Source organism: Haliaeetus albicilla, chromosome 21 (assembly GCF_947461875.1).
Source record: "Haliaeetus albicilla chromosome 21, bHalAlb1.1, whole genome shotgun sequence".
NCBI lineage: Eukaryota > Metazoa > Chordata > Aves > Accipitriformes > Accipitridae > Haliaeetus > Haliaeetus albicilla.
The window spans coordinates 12,986,072-13,005,430 of record NC_091503.1 but is presented as its reverse complement, the minus strand read 5'-3'; the positions used below and the strand labels follow the sequence as shown (position 1 = coordinate 13,005,430).

Below are 19,359 nucleotides of genomic sequence, written 5' to 3'. Positions count from 1 at the left end.
TATTATCTAGAAAGTTTCTGTAGGGCTTCCATGGCAGGCAATAATTTACAGACAAAAGGACGCAACTCACACCAATTGCCTACCTGAAAAATCAGTGCATTTAACCAAACTAAGTAATATTTCAACAGGTGGGACAGAAGGCTAGGAGTTATATCTGTACAGTTATCCACGCTTTCCCTGCAGTTCAGGAATAGCAACATTAACTACTGATACCCCTCTCATCAGAGCAGTTTTGGAGACAATACACAACTGCACTTTAAGGAACAAAACCCATATGATACAAACACATGTTTGTCAGCCAGTTGTAAACGGTTTGCTGCAAACCCCTCAGTGATCAGAGGTTTGCTGGCAGCAACTCATTCCTCGCCCTGGTCTCCCCGCAGGCTCTGCGGGTCAGCGGCAAGGCACTCGCCTGGAGGTCTCTGGGTGCCCCGACCCTGTGTGTTCCTACCACCATGAATTCGAAGCATATATTCTCAGCGGCAGACACCTACGCTTTAGGGCACTCTTTATGGACAGAAAGCCTGTATCCAGATTAAACGGCCGATCCACCCTGCAGCGTCTCCTCCCAGCTACCGGTTTTACCAAGGGGGGAACCCGTCCAGAGCAGGGCGCAGCTCTCCCCCGGCCTGCAGCCCAGGAGACACATCCCACCACGACTGCGACACGGGTCGGGGCCCCGCCTGCGCGGATGCCTCCCCACCTCGGGTCAAGCTGCCTCAGAGGAGTCACAAGGCGACCGTTTCAAGCCCAGCCGGAGGGGGAGCTCGGGGCGGCGTCCATCGCCGCCGAGGAAGCCGCCTCTGCAGCACGGACACCCCTTTGCCCACCCTCCGAACCAACGCGGGCGTTCTGGAGGGGAAAGGCGAGCAGGCGGCGGGACGCGGGGGAGGACACCGGCCCCCACCGCCGGCTGGCGGCCCCCGGGCCTCAGCAGGGGCCGAGAGGAGCCCCGCAGAGCGGACGCCGTCCTAGCAGGCTCCGGCACAAAAAAGCCACGGGCTGGGCACCCCCCCCCGGGGCGAAAAGACTCTCCCTCCGCCCCCGCACTGGACCTAGCGCCAGAAAAAGACGCTAAAACCCAACATTGCCGGGGCGTCCCCGTCCCTCCTGCGCACAAAAAGCGTTCCCTGCGCACCGCTGCGACTCCAGCGGACGAGAAGCACAAACCACGTCACGGGAAAAAAACCCAATAAAATAACAAAAGCAACGCCACGCAGCCTCTACTTCTTAAAAACAACAAAAACCACAAGCGCAAGCTTCCCGTAGGAAACGGCAACGGCATCTCCGGGACAACGGGGCCGCCGCACTCACCCCAGCGGGCGCCGCGGTCCCGTCCTGCCGGGGCCCTTCCCCTTTCCCCGGAAATATGGCGCTGCTGAGGGAAAGGGCGGGAGCTCGGCCCTCGCCTCAGCCGTGCCCCCGGGGCTAGCCGGCAGCTGTTGCGTTTCCCCGGTGGCTGTCGACGAACCGCCACAGCCCCTCGGGACAAAATGTCCGCCACCGCCGCGGGGAACCATCACAGGCCCCCCTTCCCCCTCCCTTAATATCTCCGCAGGCCTCGCCTCGCCACACTGGTGGGTTTTCACCTCAGCCTCCCTCTTGTGGCAGAGCGGATAGAAAACACTTGCAGTCCGTGAGGGGTTGTTATTATTATTAATGATTATTTCTGAAGTGGGGGTTGTTTTGAACGAAAGTGAGCTGTTGCTGTAGCCGGAGACCGTCTGGGCTTGGCCCCTCCTCGCATACCTGAGGGTCTGAGTGATGCAAATAGCCCTTAGAGAGGTGTATTTTTTAATTTTTTTAAAAAATTTTTTTTTTTAGGGAATCAATGGAGTGACATGTGATGCTTATTTGAGCTTAAATTGGGAGCTGATGAAGACTTTACAGCTGGGATGCGGAGGGAAGGCCTTGGGGAGGGAGGGGGGGAGGGAGGGGGGGAGGGAGGGAGGGTCTGCCTCCAGCTGTAATGCAAGGACCTAATCAAGGGCGAAAGAGGAGCTGGACTAACTGCTGCGGGCTGGGAGTAAGTGCTGAGACCACATCTGGATCAGGGGCTCTAGTCATGAGGGTGAGGAGAAGGGACTGCGTTAGCATACGTTTATAGACACTGCTGTGAGGGGAAGGGATAGAAAAGCCATAGCTAATAGTGGTTAGGACAGAGCTACCCTTGATGGCCTGGGCTGAAAGACAACCAGGATTGCTCTGTGGATGCCAGGCATCGTGCGCTCCCCTTGGCACTGCCATGGTTGTCCCTTCAGGGTAGGAGGGCGGTACAGGAGGAGCTGTGCCTCGGGCCCTGGGGTGTGTGGTCTGATGGAGAAAGGATTCAGGTCCCGCTCCCCCCAGTTGCAGCAGGAGTTTCAGATTTTGGTGTTTGTGCTGGCAAGGTTGAGTGTCTCCTGCTCTGCAGGGCAAGGAGTAACTCAGACTAGGGTGAGCAGAGTCTGCCGAAGAAGAGGATGGTTTGTGATTTGTTGTGTCTGATGAAGAAGAGAAAAGGGTGGTCAGCTTTAAAAGTCATTGTTGGTGCTTTTGATCTCAGCACCAGGACACCTGTGGCAGCTGCTGCCTCAGTACCTTCTTCATTGATCTCTACAAAAGCTTTGTGAATAACTTTTGAGATGAAAAGATCCTTCTTCACTGACATCCCTGTGAAATCAGCCTGAACTGGGTCAAAAGCATTTCGTATCCCCATGCTGCTCAGAGTTGATTTAAGGTCGTAATTCTCTTCCAGCTTCAACTTAGGCAGGTACAGATCCACTTTAGCTTTCATCATATTGGCTGATTTGGTCCATTCAGTCAATTTCTCATAGGTCAGCTCACTTTCCACCTGCAATGAGTTGAGGAAGAAAATAGTTGGAATGCAAAGGACAGAGACAAGACATGCACACACCAGTGTCTTAACGCTCATCAAGAACGTGTAAAACAAAGCCCAGCTACCAGCAGTGGGTACAGCTGGAATGTGCGCCACGCTCATTGGGCATGATCCTGCAAAGTGCCAAGTGACTTATACTGCTGTTTATTCTCTTAAAGGTGGTGAGGTATAGGCCTGAACCCTCAGAGTAGTTAATTATTTTTTTTCTGGTGCGAAGAATACTGCTTTTCTGCAATCTGTGACTCATAATGATATTAACAGGCACTTGCTATGTGTATATATGGGTAACTTTTCTCTTAGTAGTGGTAAATAAGTGCAACACATGGCACCTCAGGTACAAATAAAAAGATGTTTGCCCTGATCTGTTTAGAATCTGAAACTGATCCTGGTGTGGTCATGAGTGGCTGTTGATACCTTCTGGGTCAGGGTAGTTAGCGCTTATGAGAAACCTCACCACAAAGTATCGGGTGCAAATCTGGACTGCAAATGTCATAAACATGAATTAATGCAGCCCTCAGGAGAAGACAACGGCAGGGCAAGGTGATTCAGATTTGGTCCTTGCTTTCCTTGTGCTATTATGGCATTAGAAAAGAGGACACAAAATAGGCTAAGACAGGTGTGTGGACATAGTTTTTAGATGTATCCCTAAGTAAAATACTATGTTTGCAATGTTATCAGATGCCCTGAATCCTAAGCTGAGAAATCATGGTGTTACAGTTTATGAAACAAAGTATGCACCCATCAGAACCTATTCTACCCTGATTTTGAAGCTCATTCTTCCTCACTCTTTTCATCTGTTACTGTCTCATAGTATATGTGATGCAACAGTAGGTCAGTTTTACCAGCTCCAGACCAGTAGTGTTATCATGGATGTCATCTGGTAGGAGAACGAACATACTAAGTTCATTTTCCACATATGGCAGTTCAATGATTTTGAATTTCATGGTTGTTTCATGGAGCATCAAAAATTCATCTCGCAGAAACATCATCTGTACTGGTTTAGTCTTGGTCTGTGAAGAAATTCAGACATAAAAAATAGTGTTAATTCATTCCTTAAAATGGATGATAAAGTTTATTTTCTTCATTGAACTGAAAGCAAAAATTTGTAAACAAGTACAAGACTCAGCAGTATTTGGATACTTGGTACCCTTTCCTTTGGACAGTATCACATACAACCCCTTTTCAAAGTCATTGGGATTGTTATCAAAATTCAGCATAGACACATATGCTATCTACCTGCTAACTGAATAACATGTAATATATTTCTCATTTTAAAATAAAGGAGTTAGCTTTGCTAAGCAAGTAACTACTGTAAGTGTTTCATGTTTTCTCCCAAGGGTTACATTTTTGGAGTGAGGGCCTTGATTGGGGCTGGGGGGGGGAGAGAATGTTGACTTTCTTCCCCTGGATGGCATCAAATCTTTTGCCTATTTTATCCTTCCAGGCAATACTGATTGTCTCACTTTGCCTCTGAACCATATTTTCTGTGACCCGTGCTGCCTTTTCCTCTTCCCCAAAACACAGAGGACTGGATTAGCAAATGTCTGAACTATTAGCAACAGTCTGAACTCCTATGCTGTATTATGTTCATAGAGCTTTTATTAATATATCGACTCTCTCCTTTACATTGTTACATTTGCACACAAAAGGCTATCTGTTTGCAGGCTTTGCTGTTGGGTACCTTGTGAATTAAACCCTCTCTGTGCACCAACGTATTGGATTTATGTGGCAAGGTTTTTTTAGCTGCGGGGCTGCAGGGGTGGCTTCTGTGAGGAGACATCACAAGCTGCCTCCATGTCAGGCAGACCCAGTTTCAGCCAGCTCCAAGACGGACCCACCACTGGCCAAAGCTGAGCCGGTCAGTAATGTTGGTAGCACCTCTGTGATAACATATTTAAGAAAGGGTAAAAACTGCTGTGCAACAGCAGCTGGGAGAGAGGAGTGAGAAAACGTGAGAGAAACAACTCTGCAGACACCAAGGTCAGTGAAGAAGGAGGGGGAAGAGGTGCTCCAGGCGCCAGAGCAGAGATTCGTCTGCAGCCTGTGCTGAAGACCATGGTGGAGCAGATATCCACCCTGCAGCCCATGGAGGACCCCATGCTGGAACAGGTGAATGTGCCCACCTGGCTGCAACCCATGGAGAGCCCACACTGGAACGGGCTCCTGGCAGGACCTGTGACCCCATGGAGAGGAGCCCACTCAGGTGCGGGTTTTCTGGCAGGACTTGTGACCCCTGTGGGGGACCCATGCTGGAGCAGTCTGTTCCCGAAGGACTGCAGCCTGTGGAAGGGACCCATGCCAGAGCAGTTTGTGAAGAACTGCAGCCTGTGGGAAGGACCCATTTGGACATGAAGGACTGTATCCCATGGGTGGGAGCCCACACTGGAGCAGAAAGAAAGCATGAGGAGGAAGGAGTGGCAGAGACAACGTGTGATGAACTGTCCCCAACCCCCATTCCCCCGTCCCCCTGCACTCCTGTGAGGGATAGGTAGAAGAGTAGGGAGTGAAGTTGAGCCTTGGAGGAAGGGAGGGGTGGGGGGAAGGTGGTTTATATTTGGTCTTATTTCTCATTAACCTACTCTGATTAGTTGGCAATAAATTAAATTAATTTCCCTAAAATGAGTCTGTTTTGCCTGTGATGGTAATTGATAAATGATCTCCCTGTCCTTGCCTCAACCGATAAGCTTTTCATCCCATTTTTCTCCCCCTGTCCTGTTGAGAAGGGGTAGTGATAGAGAGTCTTGGTGGGCACCTGGTGGCCGGCCAAGGTGAACCCACCACAGCCATGTACCATGAAGGATCCTAAAACCGCACGTGTAGCACAGTAGGTTTCAGATATACTGTCACATCATCAACAGAATTGCTTCACATTGCCTGTCATACAAAAGGTGTTTGCATTCGTAATCTATGTCGAACAAGATACTTGCTTCCATTGACAACTAATTTTGCTTGCCTTCGACACATTCCAAAAATATGCATGCAGTCAGCTACTGTGAATGGTCAGTGCATGATTGTTTAAATACTGTTAGCTCAATAATGTGCCCTCAGTGTATACTGAATACATCATTCTCACGCACTCACCTAAAGTCAAACCCCTGTGAAAATTCCCTCCGAGGTTTTATGCAACACCCAGGGTGTGTGAGGAAAGAAGAGCTGGTTCAGTTTCCTTGAACTCAGAGTATAGACTGTGTCTCACAAGCAGAAAAGAGACGTTGGTGTGTAAACATTGCTCTCAAAAGCAACTCCGTCCCTTTTGAAAATGGGATCTTGGTGCTTCGGGAAATTTCCTCTTGTCTTAAGCTACGTGAGCACAGTGTTCTCTGGTGTTTTGATACCAAAGAGCTATTATTGAAGGGAAAATCCTATTCTCATGGATATGCACAAATAAGATAATGCTGACTTATTTTCACTATGGCAGTTCTCACTGAGTTTATACCATCTGCCCACCTATAAGCAGTGTTGCAGTGACATACGAAATGCAGGTGTAATATTTAGAAGTTTCTTGCTCTTCCCTAATAGACACATTGACATAGGACAACAGGCATATAGACAAGGAATTTACCTTGCTCAGTCTGAAGGGCATCTCAGAAGTATTTTTCTCTAGAAATTTCTTTTCCCAGTTTCCTTTGAAATAAATGGCATTTACTAAGACCAACACAGTGTGGGAGTTGAGAGATCCTGCAGGCAGCAGATCCTGTATTTTCCCTTCAAAATCAGACAAATAGAACTGTTATTCCAGTGTGACTGTGTAACTCGCCAATTGTAATTGTGCCTTCTCTGTGCCTACCTATCTAGTAAAAATGTTTGCATTTGGGAGGGGCTTTTACTGTACATTTTTCAGGGTGTACATATAGTAAAAATGGATTTTGATGTATCTCTATATCTTTTTTTTTAATATATTGCAATTTCATTAGTAAATGGCATTGGAAAGTGGGTAAAGTGGCTAAAGTGGAATAGCTTGGATGTTCTGTGAAGTTAGTTGCAAGCAGCTGAAGAATGCAGAAGTAAAACCCTCACTAATCAGAGTGGAGCCACTCAGTATCTATCTACCTGTACCTCTCTCTGAACAGAAATCATGCAGAAGAGGCTACGGCATGAAGAATCAAGGGAAGGACCTTGTAAGGAGCAGCAGTTAGGTTTGGAGAGAGGCATTCTTCAAGCTATTTAACTGCACTTTGCTCATCACCCCCGCTGAGCTTCCATCTTTTATGGATCCTTGGCTGCAAGAGCAATAAATGGAAATGCCTGCAATTTGAAAGTGAGACAAGAAAAAAGCCATCAGAGTGGTACTTACTCTCAGTTTCATTTTCAACCCATGAATTGATCAGTGCTCTGGCTTGTTCTGCATCTGTCTTAAAGTTTACAGCTTGTGGCTTTGCATTGTAATAGCTTGTAATGAGCTGTAAGAAATTCTGAAAGATAGAATTGGAAAATGTATGCTTATTTAGTTAAATTTGAGTTATAAAAATGTTAGAAATAATCGCTTCAACAGATTATACAATCTACTAATAAATAATTGAAAAAATATAATTTGTTTGAAATGGGATAACCCTTCAGATAAGGTCTGATAAAATTCTATGCTAAATATTAAGTAAGGACTGATCAAACTTCAGTATCAAGGAAACTGATAATTCAAATTTTTGTGTTTGAAATCTAAAGTGCAAATACGTAATTTTGAAATATCACATAAAACAAACATTCTTCACAGTTTTTTTTAATTTATCAAAATTACATTTTATATCATTTAAATGCTTTTTTCCTGATTTATGATGTAGAGTTCAGTACAAGAGGCAAGAATAAGTCTCATAAAAAGTTGAAACAAAGCTTTTAGTTTGCTTCAGAGGCAAGGAACCTGAGAAGAGTTTATGAAGACAATAGTGGAGGTATAAAAGGAATGTTCTGGTAGAATAAAGTCATGGCAGAAAAGCAGAATTAAGGTTTGCATTGCTGTCTGCTGTGAAACAGTTCATGGAGATTCCCAGCAGGAAATTCTCTAGATTCTCTGTAAAGCATAGGTACGTAAGATTAGGGAGAAAATGAGCAATAAGCATTCAGAAGGACAAATTACTAGTTACTCAGGAGATCAAAACAAAACCCAAGATCAAAGAACAATGATCTCATTTAAAACCACCTTCCAAGAAATTGTAAGATGATTTTAAAAGATTTCAAAGATATAGGTAATTACAAACTCATGAGTCTGTATGGGGCTAATGAATAGCTCTAATGGGCGTATGGTGAAACATGACGTATTGGAAGAGTGTCAACAGCATTTTGTAAAGGAAGTCCTAAATCACAAACCTGTTAGAGTTTTTTGAAGGTGTCAGGAAGCATTTGAGTAAGAAGATTGAGCCATTACAGTCTATCTGGATTACCAAAAGGCATTTTGTAAGACTTCTCACCAAAGGCTGAGCATCCATGGGACTGCACAGATAGGTCTTGTTTATTTAAATGGCTGGAAACCAAGAGTAGGAGGAAGTAGTGTTCACAGTGAAGGGTTGTTACTACTGGACTGCCACAGCTATACGTGCTGGGATCTGTGCTAAAATATTTATTCTATAAAATACAGGTTTAAATATTTACATTGAAATATATATTTATTAAAACATTTATAAATGATCCAGTGAAGGGTACACTAGAGAGAGTGATTATTACTGTTCAGGAATGAGGTGTTGAAGCTATAATGGACAGCTGCATGAAAAAAATCTGCCCAATAGTGGCCAAAAAAGCAAATACAATTTTAGGAGTTACAAAGAAAGGAGAAGGGAACAAAAAAAAGAATATTAGAATGCCACTGTATAAAGCTATGGTGTGCCCATTATCTGAGTTCTCTACGCAGCACTGGCCTCCCCGGTCTCAAAAATGCTACAGTATAAAAGATACAGAAACAGGAGACAAGGATGACTGAAATATGGAGAAGCATCCTTTAGAGGAAAAACAAACCAATAATGATGCCAACGGGTAGCAGGCTCAAAAAACACAGGCGCTTCCTATAGTTCAGCTGTGGAACTTCTGGTGCTGAGGGTTGTGGTAGATTCAAAAGGCAGGTCTGCAAATTTATGAAAGAACAGCTCATCAAGGTCTATGAAGTAGACATGCCCTCTGGCTTGGGAAGTCCCTGAGCTGCAGATCGCTCGATGACCAGAGCGGATTCTGGAGAAGCATCACTATACTGTGTGCCTTGTTCCCATGTGCTTCCTAAACTCTTGACCACTGTTGGAGACAAATGGACCTCTTGTCCGTGGAGTGCTAGCCCTGTATGGCTGTCCTCATGTTCTCACTGAAACCACAGTGCTATCACGTGGAAAATTTTTATCATCTCTGTTGACGATCCCTCTTAATGTCAAAATATTCTTAAGTAAAAATGTTCAACTCACAGGCAGTAATGGGTAGGTCTTTTCCTCATACAGTCGGTTCGCACTCTTCAGCAAGTAGGTGCTGCGGGGTTTGTTGATGGCAGACAGGAGCTCTTTGAAGCCAGAGTGGATGTTTTCAGCTTGCTTGTGCTCAGGATCCTTGTAAAGAGACACCAATCAATATAGAATTATTTTTTTTTCTGTCTGAAGTGTTGCACCTGCTGTGGTTATTTAAAATGCCCAGATTGTTTTAATTAAAAAGGAATTTCAGGGGATTGTTGACATTTAACCCCAGCCAGCAATTAAGCACCATGCAGCCACTTGCTCGGTCCTGCCCCCTCCCAGTGGGATGGGGAGGAGAATCAGGGGAAAAGAAGTAAAACTCATGGGTTGAGATAAGAACAGTTTAATAACTAAACTAAACTAAAATATAATAATAGCAATAATAATAAAATATAGTAACAATAATAATAATTGTAGTGAAAAGGAATATAACAAAAAGAGAAATAAAACCCAAGAAAAGACAAGTGATGCACAATGCAATTGCTCACCACCCACTGACTGAAGCCCAAGCAGTGATCGGCCCCTCCTGGCCAACTCCCCTCAGTTTATATACTGACCATGGCGTTCTATGGTACGGGATATCCCTTTGGCTAGTTCAGGTCAGGTGTCCCAGTCATGGTCCCTCCCAGCTTCTTGTACACCTGCTTGCTGGCAGAGCATGGGAAACTGAAAAATCCCTAACTTGGGATAAGTGCTACTTAGCAGCAACTAAAACATCAGTGTGTTATCGACATTATTCTCACACTAAATCCAAAACACACTGTACCAGCTACTAGAAAGAAAATTAACTTTATCCCAGACAAAACCAGGACAGGGATGGAGCCCTTTTTTTGAGTATGTTGCATGTTTGCAGCACTATGTATAACTGGACAAATTATTTTCTGTCTGTAGGGCGATCATCTATTTCTGCAGTGCTGCGTAGGCCTTTGGGGACATCAGCTGATGGTGCACCCAGGAAGTTGAATCTCCTCATTTCAGTCATGGTCAGGCCTAATTTTCAGTGTCACAAGGGCCCATCAAGGCAGCCTTGCGGCTTTAGAGGAGGTACTCAGTTCTGACAGACACTAATCTCAGGGCATGGACTTATCAACTATTCAGATTTTCTCTGTTTTCACATGAATTTTGCTGTTGCTGTTTGGATGTTGGAGGGAGCTTGTCCTGGATGTCAACGTTGATGGGTTTAGGGAACATGAGCTTGCTTGCCAGCTGTTGCCAGCTGTTGCTTCCCTAATGGAGGAATAAGCTGCTACCTGTCAGCTGCTCCCCTCCAGCTGCTTGGGTGCAGTCTCCTCCTCCATGGCACATACCATGCCCTGCATGTGAGACACTGAGAGTCTGTGCCACTGACTCATGGTGACTTGTCATAAGGTTGGTCAGGTGGCATTCCTTGCCCTGGTCTTTTCTCACTCATGCTGACACATGGGCTGCTAGGAAGGACACTTGAGAAAGAATTTGGTAACCAGAGGCCACAGGATAGGAGCGGTTGGGTTTTGCAAGGGACTGGGAACAGACTGAAGAGGTAATGCAGGGAAATGCCTGAAGGACCAGATTAGGCAGACTTTGCTACAGCTCAGAAAGTCAGTGAGTTGCTAAAATGAATGTGGATGTAATGGTTCATCTTGAAGATTCATCCCCTACCACCTAGGGAGAGAAAGATATGACCTCCTCCCCGCTTTTACTTCCATTTGTCTAATCTAGTTTCTTTGAGCTTTCTTTTAGTTTCTGTGCTAAAGAAACATGGCTTGTTTGAGTTTACAGGCTTTTTGGTGCTTAGGGAGTTCATTTGATGAAAAAGATCTGGGCAGTTCCTCCTGGTGGCAAGTCTCAGGGGAGCTGATGAACAAGCGTGTGTTAGCTTAAAGGGGAATTTTGTTTGCCCAATGTGCCCATGCATGAAAAAGGTGGTAGGGCTGGAGTCAGGTGTGAATGCAGTAGCTGTTTTTCACTACGGAAGAAAAACCTTGAAGCTGATAAGAGAGAGAATTGTCCTAAGGACAGTTGACTTGTTGATATTGCCATAGACCAGCTAAAACCAAGTAACACAGTGTAAGGGTCAATCAAAGTGCTGTTAGTGTCTCAGTTCTGCTTTTAAAGGCCTGGTAATGTTAACTGCTTGTTCGCTTTTTCTCTTTCTGTATGTAGTTCTTACTGAAGTGAGACAGTAGATACAGACTGAAGACAAGAAAATGTTAGAAGGCTAAAGCAGTAGTTGTGATGAACTATCCCTTTCCCAGAGATTTTTTTATCTGAGTCTTTTGTTGTAATAAATACCATCTTTCTTTTCTTTGGTCGCCCCAGAGAAGGCCTTGTTGTCTCAGACGAACCTTCTTTTCCTGCAGTCTGGTTAAAATGAAGAACCTGTGATGATGATAAATGTTCATAAAGACAGCTTGTTTTTTGAAGATAAATGTGCCCGAGTGTTATGTAATCATGTTAGTTTTCTATGGTAATTCACCAATCATGCCTAATGACAGTTAGTCTATTAAACATTACTGAGGACAACACTTTACTCTTGATTTAGTCTCTATAACTGTATCATTATTATATAGACTTTAGTCACATTTGCTGCTTAATAATAGATCAATATCATGGCTCAAATATGAATTTATTTAGATAAATGGTCAGTCAATATCATGGCTCAGATATGAATTTATTTAGATAAATGGTCAGTTCGTGCTTGGCTACATGGAATTTATTTTCAGATAATGACCAAGAACAACAAAGAGCATAGTGCACTTCAGAGTCTTACTACTACAACAGAAATGTAAAATCATACATTTTATATGTTTAAGTAAATGCATATAACCTGAAAAAGTACAAGATCGAAAAGTTCTGCTAAAACAGACATAAGTGAAATCATATTTTCAGTACTAGTATGTCTTCATTATTTGTGGGAGGATTACCTTATTTATGGACTGTGTCACAAGCAAAGGTATTTGTACTGCTCCTATGCAGCCCAACATGTGTTCCTGAGAGCTTACTAACTTTGGTATGCAATATGAGAAAGCAGATATACTGCTTCCAGAACCAGCTGGGGTCTAGAAGCAGTGATTTTATCTCTGGCACTCCTTTTTCTAGATTATCATATCTCCGTATTAATTTTGCTAATGAAGCTGTCTCTTACTATTTGAGCACTCTATCAGGTGAATTATTCTGTTCAAAAGGCAATTAAAATAGAAGGTAGAGTTCCAAGCAAGACCAGCAGTAGTCTCTAATGTCAGTAATTTCCCTCTGGCAGACCACCTGCAATGCTCTGGGAACTGTAAGCATAAGCTAAACACAGGGGTAGTGCAGAGCAGGGAGATCTTGGAAATAAAGTGGAAGAGCAGTGACCTGCTGGACTGCTGGCAGCATGAGTGGGGTTATCTCCTGTACCCAACATTATGGCAGGTCACTGTTCTCCCATGTTGTTCCTTTCTGTTCCCCATGGGCAGACGAATAATGCGATTTATGTGGGAACCACCTGTAAGGTGATATACTGCTAATTTCAGAGCTTACCTCAGCCATCTGGGTTGCAGTGTCACCTTTTGCACCAAGGTAGACCATGGCAAGAGCAGTTGCAATACTCCAAGAAGAAAAGAAAATGTTTTGGCCTTTGGAAATTTCATTCAGCTGTTTGTAAAGGTCCAGAGTGAAGGTGTTGGTTGACACTGAGAGAGACTCCATTGATGCAGCCTGAGACAAATGAGTGTCAGAGAGAGGTGATGACTGCTTCTTCACTTCTTTTAAAAAATGCAAAGCTGCTAGTGGGAGATTGTCTGCACCCTCTCAAATACAGTGCAAAGATGTCCCTGTAATGGGTAAAATACTGCACAGAGACCAAGTACAGTCAGCTAGTGGGTCTCTTTTTAAGACCTGCATTATTTCTCCCTTCCTCATCACTTCTCAATGTCCTCAGCTTTTTTATTTATTCTTCATCAGATGAGCACTATTTTAGCTAGAAAAGTTTTCACAGACCAAACTTGTTTCAAAACCGCATTTGCTTAAGTTTCATAGAATTATTCTTCAATTCTGAGAGAGTGAAACAGAATCATTTCTCACTGTGCTGCTTTGAGCTTTTTTCTATCTCTTTAACTTCCTGTGCTACTATTTTCTGCTGAAAAAAGCATGGTGAATTTTTGCGATTCACTGCATGTATCTCGAAGGCTACTAGAGATCTGTAGACTTTTTTATGTTCTTGGTGTAGGTAAACCCACATTTGGAAGTTGTAGCTAGATTTGTAAATTACTGGTTTTCGACTAAACTCTTATATCTTACATACAACCCCAAATAGTTCCTGTTTTCAACAACAACAAATTTTCCTTGGTTTTCTGTTGGCTTATGAGAACCTGCAGATTTTCCATCCTTGTTCTGCTTCTTTTTCCAAGTATGTTTTTACAGGACAAAACCAAAGCAAACAAAAAAAACCCAACCCCAGGACTAAACTGATTTTCTATATGTGGATCTAGAACAAACCTGTGCTTCTTATTAGCATGTTTTAGATCAACCTAACATTGTTGACAAATATCAGGTTAAATTCAGAAATTTCCATTGCCTCCCCCTAAAACATGTATTAAAGGCAGGGTAAGATGGCATCAGGTGAAATGTTAAGCATTTTATCAACAAAAGCAACTGGACATTTAAATCTATCTTCACCCACAATTTACATGCTTAAATCAAAAACTGCAGTCCTCAAAGCCCATTGCCATGCAGTGTTAGAGATGCCTGGAGCCTCTGGGATCCTGGAGTTTTGATTTCAAAGCCTTCCAGTGCTCCACAACTGCTCTGAATCATTCGGAGGTGAATGCCCTGCAGCCTAGCTCATGCCTAAGCATTTTTAGGACCTTCAAATCAGGTATCTCTTACTGCTGTGCCTGGAGGTGCTGATACTCCCAGAGCATATCTAGGGAAGAGGGCTGAGCTGAACTTTTTTGCCTGAAGAATTTCAAACCAACATCTCCATCTCCTGTTCCCAGAAAGTACCTGAACAGAATCTGCATCGAGCAATCAGGCATTTCTCAGGCTTGAGAGAGAGAACACATGTGTGTTTCTGTGAGGTTCTCTGGTCTACTACCCACTTTGGTCATCTGGGAAAGGAAAAGTCTGGATGCCTGATCCAGTAGTTATTTGATACTAATAAAGCAGAGGCTTGAACCAATACACCCCATGCTGAGCATCCAAAACACTGTGCTACAGTCATGCTGTCTTGTGTATTCAGTTCCAGGATCAGTAGGAGTGTATTCTCTCCTGCAGCCTGTTCTCAGTCCTCTGCTCTTAAATCAGCTGGTAGCCTGGTGATTAAGGCACCCTTCCTACAGGTGAGGAAATTTTCTGCCCTCCCAGGCTGTGTAGGTTTTGCCCAACCTTGGCTTGCATTCTGACCACTGTGCCTTGGCACAGGGTTTTCCTAAGGGCTACACTTTGTACTAAAAGATGAGCACTCCCATCCCCTGGGTAACTTTTACGCCATTATTTAACTGCTAAGTTCCAAAGAATTTAATGTGATTTTTTAAGACTTCCAAAGTAAAGCTAGTTATTTTGATATGAATATTTACACTACCTGAAATCCTGTGGGAGAGGAGTTAAGATCTGTCTTCAGTCGGGATCAGTGGCAGTCTGTGAGGCAGTGAATAGTTTGGGAAATGTAGAAATATTTGCACCTCCCTTTTCTTCTCTACATCCTCTTCTTGTATGAATGTGCATGTTCCCCCATTTATTCCTGCTTCTCCTCTCTATCATCTCTTTCAGAACTTAGAGAGAGACGTCTTCAATTCAAGGCCACTGTTAGTGGATGAATGTCTTGAAATGTGAAGGCCAGTATGCCTTTCTCCCACAAATGTCCTCCACAACCTTGGCGTTTGGCCTGCAGATATGTAGGAACTGCAGAAAAAAATTCAACCACCCTGTGTTGGTGAGGGACATGTTGAAATAATTTTACAGCTTCCTTTTCTTTTTACTCTACAAACTGGGGAAATTAATAGAAACTAGTCTCCAAGATATGGCTAAAAGGGAATACTGAAATAGGCTGTTAGTCTCATTCATCCTGTGGTTAAATTTGAGAGGGGAAGGATTGGAATACTTGCAGCCCTCAGGTCACATAAAGCCCTTATTTTGTGATATTTTACATTTCTGCTCTTCTCTTTCAGAAAGCAGGTCACAAAGGAAGGTCTGAAAGTATTTACAGTCACCTAAAATAGGTGATGAAATATGAGTGGATGCTGGACTCATTTGAACTGGTAGATGTTGTTTTAAGAGACTGCTGCTCCTAGCAGAGGAGATGAAGATGCTTTAGATACCTACAGGCCCTAACTGTACCAAGCTTATTATTGCCCTGCGATGGATTGAAGGAGTTTGGATCATCCACCAAAAGCTGCAAAACTGCTTGGAAGCTCTGCTTGTATTGATTTCTTTTACCAAAACTGTTTGTTGTTTTGGAGTAGAGAGCCAAAACAGCAGAATGTGTAAAATTGGATATCAGCAAAGGTATGATACAAAACAGTTACATGTACACAAATGTTTTACATTAAACCAGTGTAATTAGCAATTCTGCTGGTTTACTCTGCTCTTATCTGTGTGACATAGATCCAACTGCATTGCTAAATTTCCTTTGCAATCATTATATGTCTTTTCTGTGACATTTATGGTTAGTTAGGAATGGCCTCTGCCCACTAGTATGACACATGTAGACTAAACCAATTACCAGCATGCAGTCAACCTATAGAGAAAAAGCATCAGTATAAAGAGTACAAGTCCATATTTTGAATTAGAATTACATTTGTGTGCTTATATTCACTTCAGATCTGAGTGGTACATATGCAATACAAGGTTTCTAGAGCGATATATGTGCCTCTCTTTTTTCACACTTTTTTAAGTGCGTGCAGGTTTTGTGCCTCTTACTTTCTTGCTTTGGAAGTGTGTTAGACACTATTATGTTTAGTTATGTGCTTAAGAAATGTTTCTGCTATGTATCTAAAACTGCTGTTGTCTATTTTTTAGCTAAATGAATAAGAGAAGAAAAAACCCCAAACAACAGTTACTGGCACTACAACCTACAAAGATTGGCCAAAAATACAGGAAAATGAAGAAAGGGTACCCAAACTCTGTAGACACTCTTTGTGGTATACTCTTGCTGCTGCAAGATCCTGTTTAGTAAGAGAGAGTGGAGTTTCAAAGGGGAGCAAAATGGCCAAAGAAGAGGTGCTCTTGGGTTTGCTGTGCCAGATGGAAATAGTGAGAAGAAATAGTGAATTGCTGCAACCACAATGGTAGAAACAAGGTTTCACCGCATCACAATGCCTGACTTGTTGACCTCAAGTGGATTGACCTCTGACAAAAGGTCATAAAAAGTCTTTTGTTAAAACCAGTCATTTTCCTCTGGCATACTGATGAGGTCACTTTGACCCTTTTTGAAGCCGCCTTTCATCTCCATCTTGCTCAGCATGGATGTGAGGTTGTATCTTTCTGCCTGTTTGATTGTCATACTCCCATACCTTTACTCTGTAAATGGTCCACTCTGAGTGGACCATCTGGGCATTTCTTGAAGATCAGTTCTCTTTCAGTTACATCTAGTAAAAAGCAGCACAATTTACAATCAGTACTAGACTAAGTCCTGTTACAGATTTTTTACTCTGCAGGAAATCCCATTCAGCTATGTCCCCCCAGAAGAAAATGAGACCAAGTATCACATCTGTTGCAGTAGAACTCTAAAGGGTTGGACTATAAATAACATTTAAAAGGGATTTTCTTGTGCCTGTTATGGATGGCAAAATAAAACCTTTAAAAATATGGATGCATTTGCATTTCAGTTCTGAAGCAGGGTTTTTTTATGTCTCCTTGTCTTGAATACTAATGCTACACCAGCACTGTAAACTTCCTTGTCTTTATTATTGTGTGCTGTCTGCCATTTCTGCTTGTCGTGAGGTCGGTCTACCATAGAGGTGCCAGGGATTATTTTATGAAGCTGAGATTTGCACTGGTAGGAGAAAGCCCCATCTTTCAGGATAAACTGAAAGCATGTTAATCTACTGTGTTTTGACAGGCATGGCATCACTAACTGAGAAGCAGTCCATGCTCACAACATGTTTGTATTGAGGCTTATCTTAGCAGTTTCCTGTAAATACTTCTTTCTTTAGTTTTCAAAGTCCTGGGACCTTTCAAGAAGGAGTTCATGGACCTGAAGTTACAAATTTTGATGACACAGAACAAACCCAGGGCTTCTTGAAAGAATTTATTTGGAAATGCAGTCATTCTAGAATGAGTTAACTAGCTTGATGGATGAGGGGAGAACAGTGGATGTTGCTTACCTTTACTTTAGTACAGCTTTTGACACTGTCTCCTATAACATCCTCATGGACAAGCTAACGAAGTATAAGTTAGATAAGTGAACCCAGCCAGGCCCAGAGGGTTGTGATCAGTGGCACAATGTCCAGCTGGAGTCAAGTCCCTAGTGGTGTACCCCAGGGGCCGATAGTGGGGCCAGTACTGTTTAACATCTTCATTAAAGACCAGGATGCTGGGACGGAGTGTACCCTTAGCAAGTTTGCAAACAACAGAAAGCTGGGAGGAGTGGCTGATACACTGGAGGGTTGTGCAGGCATTCAGAAGGACCCGGACACAGTGGAGAATTGGGAGGAGAGGAATCTTGTGACGTTCAACAAGGGGAAACACAAAGTTCTGCTTCTGGGGAGGAATAAAGCTAGGCATCAGCACACACTGGGGACTGACTGGCTGGAAAGCAACTCTACAGAGAAGGACCCTGGGGTCCTGGTGGACAACAAGCTGACCATGAGGCAGCAGTGCACTGTCACAGCAAAGAAGACCAACAACATCGTGGGCTGCATGAGGGTGAGTGTTGTCAGCAGGCTGATGGAGGTCCCTCTCTGCTCAGCCCTGATGAGACCATGGCTGGAGTGCTGTGTCCAGTTCTGGGCTCTTCAGTATAAGGAAGATATAGTTTTCTGTATCTTCCACCTGAACAGGGCCACAAAGATAATTAAGGGAGCAGAGCATCTTTTGTATGAGGAGAGGCTGAGAGAGTTGGGACTTACAGCCTGGAGAGAAGAAAGCTCAGGGAGATCTTATCTATGTGCATAAATACCTTATGGGTGGTAACGAAGAAGAAGGAACCAGACTCTTCTCAGCAGTGCTCAGTGAGAGGACAAGAGGCAACAGGCACAGATTAAAAATGTGAAATTCTATCTGAACACAAGAAAATACTTGTTTACTGTCAGAATGGTCACACACTGGCACAGCTTGCCTGGAGAGGTTGTGTAGTCTCCGTTGGTGGGGACAGATATACAGAACCCAACTGAACATGGTCCTGTGCAACCTGCACTAGCTGACCCTACTTGCGCAGGGGGTTGGACCAGATGATCTCAAGTGGTCACTTCCAGCCTGAACGATTCTGTGGTTCTGTAAGGGTTAGCCTGACCTGAGAGCCAGACACTTGTTACCATGAAAATAGGGAGGCACAAATGAAGCAGCTTCCAGTGTTGCTTGCAGTAGCTGAGCTCTAAACAGTGTTTCCCCTGGATGGGTTCCTTTGCTTCTCTTCCACCCTTTTCACCTGCATCCCAAGTATGTCTTATACTGGGAGGTGTGCTCTTTGGCATCATCTCCCAAGCAAAGCTGAGACTGGGAGTAACTTGGTACCAAAACCAGCCTGTTTGACCCTTTGCACCTCTCACCATCTGGTGGACACTGTGCCATAGTTCCTCAGAAAGCCTCAGAGGTACTGCTTTGCAGAGCCCTGCAGCGTGGTATGAGTGAGGGGATGCACAAAAAATTAGCATGGGAAAACCTTTCATTTAGTTTGGCATGGAACTCTTCCTACCTCTTTGGGCAACTTTTGCTCTTACATGAAGTGACTCTTCAAACTGGGTATACACAATTTAGGTGCTTCCAGTAATTACTTATTGTTGAATACACACAGCAGAGAGATAGGGTTAACATGCTACAAGGCTAAGAATTCACATGCTAACCACCCTGATGAGTCTTTGCTGGCCAGGCATTACTCAAGTGGAGGAGGGCTGGTCTTTGTTGCTCCCTAAAAGAGGCTCAGCCTCGATGTTGCTAGTTGTTGTCTTC

The 19,359-nt window shown here is 43.7% G+C and overlaps 1 protein-coding gene across 1 annotated transcript; it reads right to left on the bottom strand.

The window, feature by feature from the left end:
• Nucleotides 1-1,609: 1,609 nt before the first annotated feature.
• LOC104312542 (heterochromatin-associated protein MENT) lies at nt 1,610-12,969 on the bottom strand. Its single transcript, XM_069808975.1, has 7 exons — nt 12,793-12,969; nt 11,566-11,652; nt 9,253-9,390; nt 7,173-7,290; nt 6,441-6,583; nt 3,721-3,888; nt 1,610-2,833 (listed from the first exon to the last, which is right to left on the bottom strand). Exons 1-7 carry the CDS (start codon nt 12,958-12,960, stop codon nt 2,432-2,434), a joined length of 1,224 nt encoding a protein of 407 aa, XP_069665076.1. The 5' UTR covers nt 12,961-12,969; the 3' UTR covers nt 1,610-2,431.
• Between the last annotated feature and the right edge of the window lie 6,390 nt (nt 12,970-19,359).